At 34.4% G+C, this 14,220-nt stretch overlaps 3 protein-coding genes across 9 annotated transcripts; 1 reads left to right on the forward strand and 2 right to left on the reverse strand.

Annotated features, from left to right (window-relative positions):
• The first annotated feature begins 201 nt into the window (after positions 1–201).
• On the forward strand, positions 202–5,909 carry LOC108476201 (uncharacterized). Of its 5 annotated transcripts, none has more exons than XM_017778331.2 (6): positions 202–1,171; positions 1,787–2,010; positions 2,182–3,834; positions 3,912–4,084; positions 4,370–4,538; positions 4,645–5,909. In XM_017778331.2, exons 2-6 carry the CDS (start codon positions 1,860–1,862, stop codon positions 5,262–5,264), a joined length of 2,766 nt encoding a protein of 921 aa, XP_017633820.1. In that variant the 5' UTR covers positions 202–1,171; positions 1,787–1,859; the 3' UTR covers positions 5,265–5,909. The 5 variants fall into 5 exon arrangements, with proteins under 5 accessions (XP_017633820.1, XP_017633823.1, XP_017633821.1 ...); XM_017778334.2 differs by having other exon boundaries at positions 3,921–4,084; XM_017778332.2 differs by lacking the exon at positions 202–1,171 and adding an exon at positions 1,199–1,363.
• A 705-nt stretch (positions 5,910–6,614) lies between these two features.
• Positions 6,615–8,410, reverse strand: LOC108475425 (uncharacterized). Of its 2 annotated transcripts, none has more exons than XM_017777385.2 (3): positions 8,087–8,410; positions 7,112–7,191; positions 6,615–7,043 (listed from the first exon to the last, which is right to left on the reverse strand). In XM_017777385.2, the coding sequence occupies exons 1-3, from the start codon at positions 8,153–8,155 to the stop codon at positions 6,785–6,787; spliced, it is 408 nt and encodes a 135-aa protein (XP_017632874.1). In that variant the 5' UTR covers positions 8,156–8,410; the 3' UTR covers positions 6,615–6,784. The 2 variants fall into 2 exon arrangements, with proteins under 2 accessions (XP_017632874.1, XP_052882007.1); XM_053026047.1 differs by having other exon boundaries at positions 7,112–7,201.
• A 947-nt stretch (positions 8,411–9,357) lies between these two features.
• On the reverse strand, positions 9,358–13,521 carry LOC108474602 (alkaline ceramidase-like). 2 transcript variants are annotated; one of them, XM_017776580.2, is made up of 3 exons: positions 13,156–13,521; positions 11,076–11,406; positions 9,358–10,165 (listed from the first exon to the last, which is right to left on the reverse strand). In XM_017776580.2, the coding sequence occupies exons 2-3, from the start codon at positions 11,324–11,326 to the stop codon at positions 9,652–9,654; spliced, it is 765 nt and encodes a 254-aa protein (XP_017632069.1). In that variant the 5' UTR covers positions 11,327–11,406; positions 13,156–13,521; the 3' UTR covers positions 9,358–9,651. The 2 variants fall into 2 exon arrangements, with proteins under 2 accessions (XP_017632069.1, XP_052882008.1); XM_053026048.1 differs by having other exon boundaries at positions 13,018–13,521.
• Positions 13,522–14,220: the final 699 nt, after the last annotated feature.

The following is a 14,220-nucleotide window of genomic DNA, read 5'->3' on the forward strand; positions in this document are numbered from 1 at the left end:
AAAATTATTTAGTCTTGAAATCAAATTTTAAATACAAAACTAATATATATAGTGTTAATAAAATAAAATAAATTTAATTCTATATTAAATTATTCTTATCTACTTATCTATATATGGTAAGCAAACTTAAAACTTTTTTTTTTAAATTTCTCTAAATTTGCTTTAAAAGTGGGTCCATTTCCATAAAACAAAAAAACCCCAACTGTCACGTCTCCTGTTCCCAACTATTGACGACTTCGTTTGTCTTTGGCCAACAATATTTGTAACTCTCTTCCCTTTTTTTTTTTTTTTCTCTCCCACTTTCACTTTCTTTCTTTCTTTTTCATTTTTTTTTTATTTTTCATTTCTTTTAAGCCTCTTTGCTCTTTTTCTTTGTTTTCACTTTATTTTCCCAGTCTATAATGCCTGCCCATTTCTTGTTTTCTTGATAAAAAATCAAGGGTCGGTGCAAGATAAAAGCATTGTTTTCTTCATTTTTTTTGGTTGTCAAAATATGCCACCAGCATCACCACCCACAATTTCTTCCTATATTCTCTCTATATTTCAGTTTTTTCTGAGTTTTTACTCAGTTTTTTTATTTATGGGAGCTTAGTGTAAGGTGCTAGCTTTTGAGGTTGAAGTGGGAATTTCAGAAAAAAAAATCTGATTTTGATCCTTTTTTTTATCAGAATTTTGAAGAAAAAACTGATTTGGGTGTTCATAGAAAGCTTTGTGCTTGGTTGCTATCAATGGAAGAAATGAAAATTTGGTTGTTTCAAGTACTTTTGAGATTATGGTATTCAAGGCATTGAAAATGACAAAAAAGAGAAGCTACCCAGTTTTTCTTTTAAGTACTTCAACTATGTCAATTGTACAAATATAGTATAATTCTGTCTTTTTTTTTTGGGAGGGGAATTCAGCTTTAGCCCATGCAAAGGCACAGTTTTCAAGGAGTTTACTACGTTCAAGGCTTTGATCACTTCCCCAAGTTGATGATTTTGCATGTCTTTTTGTTGATTTTCAAGTGTTTAGAGATAAAAGGAAATCTCAATCTGTAATCTTCAGTTTCAATTGATCTTTCCATTGAAGTGAAGATCCAAGAAAAAAGGGCTAAAAAAAAGAGAGAATTTTCACAATTCTCTTTGAGTCCCTTAGTGAGGAATTTGAGGCATTGGTCAAGGCAAAAAGACAGGTATTTTAATGATACCTTGGCATCCAAAGAAAGTTTTTGCCTTTGAAGCTTGTGGCTTACACTGCTTAGGGAAACTTGAGTTGTTGAAATTGGAATATTGTTATATATATTACTCTTTTATGGTAACATATTAGCTACATTTTCTCTCCTAGTTCTTTCTGGTTTTGGGTTTTGAACAACTCTTTACTTCAAGTACATTCATTTCTTCATCAAACAGCTTTCTGATTTTACAGTTTTTTGTGACATTATTGGACTATGATTTAGGTGTTGCATGAGGGAAATTAGAGCCATATTTGTGTAAAAGAAGGGGTTAGAAGGAAAGGGTTAGCAATGTTTAAGGAAAGTTCAGAACTGATGTCTTTAAAACCTGATCTGTTTAAGGAAATGTCTGGTTTTGCATATGAATGTCACGAGTCTCTCATGAGTTCATATGCTATTTGGGCTGATCTTATTGCAGTGATAATCATATGGTTATTTACCACATTTATCTTTGGTTTCTTGTCTGAAACATTGATTTACAGAGCTAGTTTTTTATTTATATTTTTTCTGTCTTAACAGTTTTGCTTATGTTTCTTTATTATGTCCTTTTAATTGTTGATTCCATCTGTTTATCAGATTCGAAACCACCTGTCAGCAAACTTTTTTGATTACGAAAGCATTATAGTCTCAAATAAAGACTGTATTTATCATGGCGAAAAGATCGAATAGACGCCCTGTTCGATACGAAAGGGATCAAATGGGTTGTATGTGGGGCTTGATTACTATGTTTGATTTCCGCCATGGTCGATCAACTCAGAGACTGCTTTCGGATAGAAGGCGTGGGAAAAGAAATGTAGTCGGTAAGTGATTTATAAATGGCCTTTTGGATTGCCCTTATATTGTTAAAAGATTATTTAGCTTGTTTGTATCATTAAATATAAAATCGGTTTCCCGAGTATGTGTCCTACACGGGAATGTTCATAGAAGAACAAGAGCAGCATAGATTCTTAGTTTCCTTTTTGATTTTGCAGGTATGGGATATTCGGGAAATAAAATTGACATGTCAACTAGTTCGGGTGAAGATAAGGCAATGGCAATGGATACGTGTAAGCCAAGCGTAAAGAAACTTCTCGAAGAAGAAATGTCAAGAGAGCATGCTACAAAAGAAGAGTTAAACAATACTGAACTTGAAGCAAAACAGTTTGATTTGGGTGAAGGAGACAATGAAAGGAAGAGCCAGAAAAGAAGAAACAAAACTCGGAAGAAAAGTTCCGGTGGCAGTCTTGATGTTGATGCTGCTAAGACCTTGGTATCAGAAATCTCTTGTTATCATAAATCTGAGCAACAAACTACAAGCAATCTTGACATAGACAATCTTGTAGAAGAGCTCTGTCAGGAAATGGGTCAAAAAAGAATCGATTGTGTGAATCGTGACCAGCCTGTTGAAGGTCACATGCAGCCAAATATGAAGAGCTCCCGTTTCGAAGAAGTGAGTGAGGCTATCAAGTTCTTAGTGAGTCAAAAGCTTATTAATAGGAACCAACTTACTGAAGGTGGGGAACTCCAAGCCTCAAAAGAAGCTATGGATGCTCTTCAAATTTTGAGTTTAAATGAGGAATTGTTTTTGAAACTTCTACGAGATCCAAACTCATCATTGGTCAAAAATTCTAAGAACTCGCCAAATGCTCGAGATGAGGAGTCTAAGCCCTTTTCTGGATCCAACTTTTCAGAGCAAGAGCCTGCTGGTTTAAGACAACCGAATGAGACTGTTAATAGAAAACAGCGTAATTTCTTTAGAAGAAAGTCCAAGTCTCAGGAAAGAGACTTATCAGATGAACAGAAGGTTTCCGAAGCTTCAACTAGAATTGTAGTTTTGAAGCCTGGACCGACATGCCCACAAACTGCTGAAACTGGAAGTAACATTGGTTCGTCACCCGAATCTAAGAACATCATCAGACATCGAGAGCCAAATGAGAAAGTTGGTTCCCACTTTTTCCTGTCTGAAATTAAAAGAAAGTTGAGACACGCTATGGGAAGAGAGCAGCATAGAATCCCTGCAAAAGAAATACCGAAAAGACTTTCCGGTGAGCGGCAAAGTTCGAGTGACAATGGAGGATTAAAGGAATATATTGGGATGAATTCTCCTACTAAAGACCATTTCTTTATTGAAAGAATTGCGAAACCTTCCAGTAGTGTCAAGAAAGGAGAAAAGACAAGCAAGCTAAAGGGCCCTGAATCGAGTACAGAATATGAGACTACTCATTTTTCCAGGCATTCAAACATCTATATCGAGGCAAAGAAACATCTCTCCGAGATGCTAACCAATGGGGATGACATTATGGATCTTTCAGGCAGACAGGTTCCGAAAACCTTAGGGAGGATTCTCTCTCTCCCAGATTATAACTCATCACCCATCAGCAGCCCTGCGAGGAACCCGGAGCCTAGTTCTATAACTGCACAGTCGAGATTTGCCAGCCCTGACAAGTTCCAGAAATTACAAAACAATGTGAGTAATCTAAGTCAATCTGCGGAGGAACCAGAGAGCCGGCCCGGCGTTTCCGATAATAAAAACGGTGATGAAGTCCGAGGTGATAATGCAATTTTAAACAAACTCGACGCTTGTGTGAATGATGACAAAGAGGATCAAAGTCATTCTTCTACTAAAGACGAAGCGAGTTGCGAAGGTATTATTTTATAGTTATTTAATTTATGATGGCAATCATGAATATCGAGGTTTATTAATATTTAACCTTGATAAAAGTTTATGCAGGTGAAGTCATTGTTGTTGAAGAAACTGAAATTACGGTTGAAGGAGAAACCGAGCTCTTGGATGCTTCCTCTGACACGAATGACTATTCAATTACTAGAGATGACAAAAATGTCGATATGTCCGAAGTTTATGATGAAAAGCAATATCCGGAATGCTCGAAACAGGTAAGAGTAATGCCATTTGCTATGTATTGTAATTATGAAGTAGATTGTAATGATGAACAGATGCTACTTATGCCCTTCGATTAATATCTGATCTTCCATCAGGAATATGGAAAATATATCACCCATTTGATATCATCATGGTTTTCTATTATTATGTTGAAGGCAGAGTTAAAACCCCATAAGGAAAATATAAGCTCTTCAGTTTACCATGCTGGTGTTCGATTTGTTGTATGCATTGCATGTATTATGTCTCATCCTACTGATTTTCTTTTCTTCTATCTCCAGGATTTAACCGAAGAGGACCAACAACTGTTTTCTCCATTAGCTTCTCCATCAAACTCATCATTAACCAAAAAGGTTGAAGGTCTAGAGGAGCGACCAAGTCCCGTTTCTGTTCTCGAGCCAATATTTTCGGAGGATGTTATCAGCCCTGCTAGCATCAGATGTATTTCTGGTAAGACATATGAGTAAAGCCTTCTGTTTTATTTCATATTCTACATTTGTTTTTAACCTTCTTGTGCCACATTTTGGATGATGCGGATTTTTTCACCAATCTTCAGGTGAAACATCCATACAACCACTAAGAATTCGATTTGAAGAACATGGTGGCTCTTTAGCCACAGATCGCAGTAATCGTTTTAAAACTTGTATGGATGATAAGGAATCAATATTTGAGTACGTAAAGGCAGTGCTAGAAGCCTCAAGTTTCGAATGGGATGAATTCTACATCAGGTCACTTTCTTCGGACATGCTTCTTGACCCTTTGTTGCTTGATGAGGTAGAATACTTGCCCAACCAACTTTGTCATGACAAAAACCTCCTCTTTGATTGCATTAATGAAGTTCTGGTGGAGGTTTGTGGGTACTATTTGGGTTCCCCTGGCGTATCGTTTGTTAAAACCAACATCCGTCCTATCCCAAACATGAAAAATACCATTGAAGAGATCTGGCAAGGGGTTTATTGGCACATGCTCCCAATGCCATTGCCTCGTTCTCTGGACCAGATAGTTAGAAAAGACATGGCTAAGGTTGGAACATGGATGGATCTTCGACTTGACACTGATTGTATTGGCAGTGAAATTAGCGAAGCCATATTTGAAGACTTTGTTGAAGACACTATAACAAGCTTCTTAAATGTAAGTCTGGAATGTGAATATCATGCTGAAGGGCTACAAGAGTGACAGCAACTTGTAAGAGGTGACTGACTCAATTTTGTTCATACTTCATACCAATAATGCACATTTCAATGAGTCAGAATTGGACAAAGCAAGCTAATCGAGGTCTCAACCTAGCAAGAAGGGCTTAATATAACTCTCCTTGAAGTGTTTTATGCTTCTTTGTAACCTTTTCCATTCAAATCATGTCAATATGGTAGAAATCTTATCCTCATCAAATAACCAATCAACATGGAGTTCTTACAAGTGAGTTTGAAGCTTCCTATTTCATGTGCAGAGATCCATTGCAATGCAAACACTTGATTTCGGAGGCCTTTCTTGGTTTAGTTTAATCAATAACTACACTATATCATGGTGTCATTTCTCCTAGTGCAAGTGATGATAAACTTTTTTTTCTTACAGTTAGAGTTTGTAGATTTTGGTGTGTATTTGTTTGTGTGTGGATGGTGTGTTGTTAACTCTGATTGATTTCATTTATTCTTGGGTTTGGTTAAGTAGTGTTCTTCCTTATATCTGTGAGCATGGGGTATTTAGACCTGTGAGTGCTTTGGAGTGATTGACTACTTTGATAGATTTCATATACCCGATATGTATGTATGCATGTAGAAGCTATGATTGTTGAAAATAATAACACTGAACATCTTGAAAGAATGCATACATGAGTTAATTTTACCATACATCCCCAAACTGTAGCCTTCATTCTAAATTGGTCCAAAAACTTTAAAACATTTTAATTACATTCCTCAATCATTGATGTTATATCAATAAGGTTTTTACATTATGTATTATTTTTTAAAAAAAATTATTTTATCAAGAAAATCCTAAGCTATTTGTAAACTTTTTTATCCTTTTATTACCTAAATAAGTCTATACTTTGGTACGTACCTAAAGCATCATCATGCCATCATGTCCACGTTGACAACTAAAAGGCTTGCAAATGTCAACCAAACTTAACTTTAAGTGGGCAAGCACGGTCATCTATCAGAGAAGTGCAGGCCAATCAGTTACTAGAAACTATACCAACCACCATAGTCGGTCGTTGAGTCATTGTCTACACATTGTCAGCAACTAGAATAATGAAATTCAAGTCATTAATGGAAAGAAAGTGACATCTGAAACGTTTTTTAAACATAACCATTCATTTGAAACCGACAAAGGACGCCACTGAACTACTTACAGAGGATCCAAGTCAAATTTCACCAAATACCCTTCTCTAATGGAGAGGCCCTCAAGAGATGCAGCATTTTCCACCATGCACAAAGACATATCCATTATTCATAGTTTTGTTGTCTTAATGAAATGATATTAATTCAATTCTTATTCCATAAGGGATGACATGTAAATGATAAATGCAACTTCTCAACATATAAGAACTTTTTATATATTTTTTTCTAATACAGCAATCTATAGAACAAAAACTTCAAATTTTCTTGCATATTTCCATTATGGAAAGTGTTTACAAGTCATTAAATCCAACTAGAAAGGTCATAGAATTTTGCTACATTCAAGCATTCCAAAGCTACAAGTTATTTCGGTTTTTTCTTTACTTGTAACTGGGAAGTCATAGGAACTGCTCTCTTCTTAGAAAATGCGCTACTTCTACTATCTAAATCCTCATCACCGTCATCTTCATCGACCATGTCTTTACTAGAAGGGGTGGTAGAATCCTGGTTTTTGAAAACTTTTCTTTTTCCAACACCCAACTTAGCAGATAGTTTTCTCTCAACTGGGTCGTTAGAGAGTCCAACTTTTGATTGACGCGGAACTTTTGCTCCGAGTCCAAGCCTGTTAAAAACACATCAGAACGGTGCATGAATACATAACACGACTATGATAAATACAGTCCCACTGACCTTTCTGGCCGAGCTTCTGGTTCTGCTTCCACTACTTCATATTCTGCAGATCCATTCATCTTATTTACCCATTGTTCGGCCTGCATATCACTTGAGTTAATATTAAACTAATAAACTGGTCGATGGTCACAAAAAAGTAAGAACCGTAACTGGAACAACCAAGGGCACTAGAACTCCTATATTGCATGAGACACAACAGGGTAAAAAAAATATGCTCACTTAGGCTTTGTTTGGGGGGGCGGTGCGGTGTGGTGCGTTTAGCTTACTTTTTGTCTTACGCTACAATATCGTTACAGTATCTAATCTCACCGCCACCGCTGTTTTTACACTAACCATAGCTAAACGCATCGCCCATCCAAACTCATCCTTAGTGAAGTGCAGTACATAAAGTGTTTTTTGTATGTGTGTCTTATGTAAATATATGGAATAAGCTTAAGATGGATAATCATGATAATAAACTATAATACTGATCCAATTCAATCCCACAAAAACATGCTAAATCTTCTTTTTCTTTTGTTGACCAATATGCATGATTCTATTTTAATCCAAAGCTTTTTTCTTTTTTCCTTTTTCAATCAGTTAATGTCTACAAGAAGAAACTATTATCATAATCACAAAATCCCCAATAAACACAGCAAATTATTCCATCTAGTGAGCAATGGAGAAACCCAATCAACCAGTAAATAGATTGAAGCAATGTAAACCAGTATAGGATCCTAAAGACTCCAAGGTCTTCTTCAAACATCTAAGTATATTACCAAATCTCGCCATCTTCATATCATATATCAGTAACAAAGTATTCTTTTTTCTTTCCAAATACCAGACAATCGCAACCGTTCAAACCCAGATAATTAATTAATTCAATGATGAATACGACTTTTAACATAGTCAAAACAAGAAACCCAGATCATGTTTATCGAAAACCATGAAAAATTCATCAATACCATTAGAATTAAAAGCGAAAGAGATATTTACCAATTTCAATGCGTTATTCAGAGTAACTATTTTAGGAGGCCCAGATTTCTTTGGCGTTTCCGTGGCCATTGGTCTATTTTACATGGACTCGGCGGCAGTTCAATATGACGGCGAAGGAGTTCGGTTGGCAATGACAGTCAAAGCTAGAAGCCTAGAAGATGAGGAAGAACAAAGTGAACGAACTAAAGATTAGGGCTTTTCTTTGAATTACATTGTTTAGAAGATTTTAGACCAAAAAATCTTGGGCTTTTGTTTTAGAATAATATTTGATTAGGATTTAGGTTTTTGAATTCCAATTTGATTAGGTTTGTGGAGTTAAATATAGTATGCATCAAATAATAATAATATTTTGTTTTATATTATTTATATTATTTATAGTGTAGGTTGAAGTCCTATACTCCTCTCATTTTGTAGGGTAATAATAAAAAGTGGCTATTAATATTAGAATAAAGGAATATGATATTAAAAATATATAAATAAATTATTTATTTAAAAAATTATATTTTTAAATAGTTGAATGATATAGAATTCAATATCTCTTCAACAATATCTTAGATTTTTGTGTTTGAAAAACTTTTATTTATGAACCAATTTAAATTGATTCCAAATTTAATTAAATTTAATATAATTGCTTGATATAAAAAATCATGCACGAAACAAAAATAAACATGATAAAAATTCAATTGTAAAATTTAAAAATGGAACGAAAAATATTTCTTTACGGTGATGAAAAATTAAATCGGGAGAAAAATGTGACTTTTAACACAGCAGAAGACATGCCAAGATTCGTAAGTTAAAGGTGTCTAATTCTTATGGTGAAGAAGACACAAGTTTTCCTCGATACTAAAGACGAGTATTTGTAAGTGAGAATGATCATCTCTTAACCTTAGATATTAATATATGTACAATACAGGTTTCATCTTAGTTGACCACTTGGGATACACAATATTTATCAAACAAACTCCTACACATGAGCATGCAAAGAAGGATCCACCACCCGATTTTGGCAAGATAGACCATAAAATTTCCGCATATTATGCATATGTGCGCTCGTGAAGAGCGGTCTTGACTAAGTGATGCCCTTTGACTTGGTAATCACCGGCTAGGCAAGGGTGGCGAGGTACTTAAAACACTGTCCCCATTTCTAGCACAAAAACATTAAACTAACTTATGTAAATGATAGTGTGTCCAAAAATCCAGGACATTACCATGAAAGCCATTCATTGATTTGAAGAGATGGAGGAGATGAAAGCTTGATAAAGAAGTTAAGGTGTTAAAATATGGGACCAAACGACTTCTCATTCTCCATTGCTAAGCAAAAAGACTAGTGTTACAGTCAAAAAAAAAAAAAAAAGGAAAGCCCCGCCAACAATATCAACATTAAATTATCATTTACATCAAATATATATAATTTTTCCCTTGTTAAAGACACAAAAGTAGAAAAAGAATTGTGAATCCTATGCCTGTGACCTTCCAAAAACAACAGCTAGTTCCAAAATCAGACTTTGAGGGAGTTTAACATGGTCGAAGAGAGAATTCCTCACCTGAATATGCACCAAATGCTTTCACTGGCTCTTTGGTTTTTGAATCTTGACATAAGGGAAAACACCCAAGAAGTAGACAACTTTCGGATTCCATTCTCGTTGCTGAGCACGACAAAACATCAGGAACGTGTTGGCGAAATATGAGTTGAAGCCCATGAGGATGTGCCATAGAGCATGACCCTGAGGGTTGAAGTGCCAATGAGATATCTCTTTGCAGAAGACTCTGTCAGATAGCCAACACATGCTCCCCAGAAGCAAGGTTGCTACATATAGCTTTGCAAGTCGCTTTGCGGAGACATCTTTAGTGTAGATGTAGTATTTGTACATACGAGGGATGCAGAGAAGGCAGAGAATGACGTAATGGACCTTGAAGCCAAATCCAAAGCGGAAGAGAGCATGGACCACTGCATACAAAGCTCCGTAAAAGAACAAGAAAGTAGGCATTGTACTGCGATAATGCCAATCGGGTGAATAGAGGATGTAAAAGTACAGAAGCATTTCCCACACCATTGGTGTTTCATCACCTTGCTGTTGCCTGAAATAAGTTGAGATTTTCACATTTCAAATCAACTTGGCAAATAGATAACTATTCTTTTGTAAAGTTCTTAATTCTTTGAGCTACATAACAAGAGAAATGTTTTCTCAAGTTCACTTTCCATAGGTGCCAATTTTCCATCAAGAGTAAAAGCTTTAAGTAACAACAATAAACAAAACTGTGAGTAAAAGAAATTATTTATTTGCAGACATGAAGTCATGCCAACAGAATATTTACTGGTCTAGCTGCCCAGCAACAATCATCCCTGAGTGCAATGAACCCACAAACGTAAATATAAATGCGTCTATAGGATCTGCATATTCAGTGCCCCTTTAAGATAGACCCTCTAATTTGCAACTTAATATGTAATTCATATCAAACGAAAAGGCTTAACATTATTAAAGAACATCTTGATTTGATTATATATTTTCTACATAACCCATTCATCCTATCAAAACCTTCAGCTACATATCAAGCTAAAATGCCATCCAAGCATTAGAAACTGTGGGAATGGTAAAAGATTAGGCATTAGTCCAGTCCAATACATATCCTTGGATATATGTGCTAAAGAAACCATAAAACAAAATTAACCATACATAACATTTCTTTGCCGAATTCCCAGAGTACTTGATGCGATAAAAGGAGGAATATTTATTTTCAAAAATGGGAGTAGGAACAGAAAAACTTGCTTACTGTTGTATTTGTTAACTTTGGTGTCAGCATACTGCTGCAAGTAAAATAACTAACTCCAAAAACAAAACCATTATAACAAGAAAAATAAAATTATCTTCGATCAGACACACAGTAACAATTTTCTAAAACTGAATCTCTATTGGAGAGACCTACATCTAATATCAGAAGCTTTTGAGGGAATATAATGGAAGTGTATAAAGTGAAAAAAAATACTTACACATGCTGTAATGTGGAGTGGTATATCATGCTCCCAATGGCAAGTATCATGTTAGATATATGAAGGACACTAAATCTCTTCTCAAACCGTTGTCTCAAGGCATTTACAAGGCCGATGAGTGCCAAAAGAATGCCTGGGACATTGGATATTGTGTTGAAAAACTCGGCAATGTAAGATGAGTAAACATAGTTTTTCTCACACCAGTCAGTGGATGTGACAGGACCCCAAAAGCTTGACAATCCATCTTCCATTTTACACTGAATATACCAAAAATGTATGACTGTTCAACTGAGTCACCTTTTGGAAAAATGTTGAGTAACTGTCACAAACCCTGCAATTAGAGTCCACAAAGAACTAAGATTACAGATAACATAAAAATGACAACTACATAAACAAGAAGAACAGTAATTAGCTGAAGGATGCACAATAATTAGCTGAAGGATGCCTTTTTTTTTTTATCAATATGAGATATATACAGAAGCTAACTACACCAATTGAGATGAGCACGTAAAGCAACCCTTTTAATAGTTGGCCAAATGACCCAGGGCCCTCGGGCATACCCGCACAGGAAGAAAAAAGGGAAAATAAGAATAGAAAGAATCAAAGCAGTTGATATTCAAGCCTCTAGTTTCCCAAGAGAAAAGTGTTTTCAACAACTCTCAATATAAGGTAAAATCTTTAACATCAGCTTCCGCAGATCCCCACATTAAGGAACTTGTAAATTCTTTTATGCCAGCTATATTCTAGATTCCCTGCATTTATCTGATGCAATTTTAAAGTTACTACTAAATTTCAACCCCTTTTCAACTTATTCAATGGCAGTCTCTTCTATTTCACAGAAATCACCAAAAAATTTGCATCCAAAGCCAGGTATATATCTAGAGTAAATGTAAAAAATAGCAACACTGGAAATACTACCTAGAATCCATGTAAAACCAGCATTCCCCATCATGATTTTCAATTTTCAATACAATAACTATTTTAACTTGGTTTCTAGCTGTCCATCTCTATTTAGGTCCACTGATTTCTCTGTGAGAAAAGACGACTTCATAATCCACAGCAGTTCAGAACTAAAGGTAAAACTACTTATCCTCCTATAGATATTATTCTAAAGATGGAATGAACCATAAATTTGACGTCCATGTCCTGTCTAACATCGCTATCTAATATGGAAACAGTGACATCACTACGTAGCACATCCAAGATAATCTAGACAATTCGGCCCATAAACAGACTCCTATAAGCCTGCAAGAACACCGATCTTATCAAATTCCAATAAACTTTAGATACTAAAGCAGATATTTCAACTGCATCTTACTTTAGTTCAAGGGGCCCAACATGAACTCTGAGATCAATGTACTAGTTAGTATTACTACCCATTCGAACCTGTCTATTCTAAAAATTTAACTCAGAGAATAGATGCATTAAACCTCTAGCAAATGAAGAAACATAAGAAATTAACTAATAAATATCCCAATCACCGACCGAAATCCCATTCCTTAAAACCTCCCCTAAACCCTTTTTGACCTAAAGAATCTGGCCAATGCTATCTTCTTTAAGATCCAGAACTTCAAAGTTCATCCAATCTTCAAGCAATGCCTTGAGCATAAGTTCAAAACTGGCCTCAGAATACTGCATATCTCATAAGAACACACCCCCCAACAAAAAAAAAAACATATCCAACCTAATCCTCAGGAAAAGATACCCTAAATTTATAGCACTTAAATTCCCTCTTTAAAAACCTAGCATTGCCTATCAATCAGATTCTATTTTATTTTTTCTATCATAAAAAACAAAAATCCAACTTTGGCAGAAAAATAGTATAAAACAATTATAAATTTAAGAAAATAAAACATCTCTCAACTATCCATAACATCGTAATGTACTACCCTTGAAAATCCTAAACAGAAAGACAAAACATCCCATTGAAATTTGACCTTACCCTTTAATACCCATTCCTCAAAAAGTAAATCAAAAAGGATTTTCAACAGCAAAATTACTCATATTGTACCATAAGATATGAAACAAAAAAATACAGAAAAAAATGGAAAATGGACATGAAAGTGATATAGAAACTAACCTTTTATAAGAAATCAGATCTGGGGTTTCAAAGATATCAATTAAACCACAGTCTTTTGGAGTATTTTTTGGGTTTCTCTTGGGGTATTTTTTTTTTTATATAATGTTAATGAAGGGAAAATAAAAAATAAAAAAAGAAAAAGATTCGCGAAAGGAGGCTAAAAGATGCGAGTTGGGAAGATGGAATATTGACGGGAAAGGCAAATTGTGAACGTTGGATCAGAATGATGAAGGGTTGAGATTTTTACCCAGAAAGTTAGTATCGTACAGTCTATGAGGATTTTGATTGATTAATGATTTACTAAAAGGTATTTCTACTTCCATGAGTTGGCTTCTTCTTAGTTTTCATCTAACTAATCTCCCTTTTTTGCTTAACTATTCTAAGTTTGGATTATGATTTCTTTTTATATTTTTTTTACTTTTATTAGTAGTTATAATTTGACTCTGTGGATACTTTTTCTTTTCTTCTTCAAGAAGAAGTTATATAATTTTTAAACGAAAATTATATATATATTTTTAAGAAGTTGATTATAACCTAATGATTTAAACAATAATAATTAAAATTAATAATAATAAATTGTGTTCGAGTGAATAATCAAAATATATTCGAGTCTAGAATAAATTTAGTTAGGGTTGATATTTATAAATTAGAATAAAAACTAGCCAGAATCAGTTTAAGATTAGAGTTGTCCATGAGCCAGGTCAGGCTAAGTTTGAGCTGAGTCAAGTATAAATTTTAGGCCAAAATCGATCTAAATAAAATGCTAAAACTTTAGCCCAACTTTCCTGTATTAAATTTTTTTGTATTATTATTTTTATATGAAAATAAAATTAAAAATACAATACATTAAATATACTAAAAATATTAAAATAAATATTTTTCAACAAACGAAAATATTTTTTAAAAAAGTATACTTGAATAACACGGTGCAACTTAGTAAACAAATACATCTAAAATAGTAGTAAAATTAATAATAAAACAAAAGTTATATAATATCTAAACAATAACAACAAAATAATAATAATATAATAACAAAATAATGAAAAACAATAAAAAACAATAGTA

This window comes from Gossypium arboreum, chromosome 3, assembly GCF_025698485.1.
Source record: "Gossypium arboreum isolate Shixiya-1 chromosome 3, ASM2569848v2, whole genome shotgun sequence".
In the NCBI taxonomy this organism is placed as follows: Eukaryota; Viridiplantae; Streptophyta; class Magnoliopsida; order Malvales; family Malvaceae; genus Gossypium; species Gossypium arboreum.

Coding starts and splice junctions, on each gene's coding strand:
- LOC108476201 (XM_017778331.2), top strand. CDS start 1,860: ATGGCGAAAAGATCGAATAGACGCCCTGTTCGATACGAAAGGGATCAA. Junction 4,085..4,369: donor ATCCGGAATGCTCGAAACAG/GTAAGAGTAATG, acceptor TTCTATCTCCAG/GATTTAACCGAAGAGGACCA. Junction 4,539..4,644: donor TAGCATCAGATGTATTTCTG/GTAAGACATATG, acceptor ACCAATCTTCAG/GTGAAACATCCATACAACCA.
- LOC108475425 (XM_017777385.2), bottom strand. CDS start 8,155: ATGGCCACGGAAACGCCAAAGAAATCTGGGCCTCCTAAAATAGTTACT. Junction 7,192..8,086: donor TGAATAACGCATTGAAATTG/GTAAATATCTCT, acceptor AGTGATATGCAG/GCCGAACAATGGGTAAATAA. Junction 7,044..7,111: donor CCAGAAGCTCGGCCAGAAAG/GTCAGTGGGACT, acceptor TGTTTTTAACAG/GCTTGGACTCGGAGCAAAAG.
- LOC108474602 (XM_017776580.2), bottom strand. CDS start 11,326: ATGGAAGATGGATTGTCAAGCTTTTGGGGTCCTGTCACATCCACTGAC. Junction 10,166..11,075: donor CACTCCACATTACAGCATGT/GTAAGTATTTTT, acceptor AACTTATTTCAG/GCAACAGCAAGGTGATGAAA.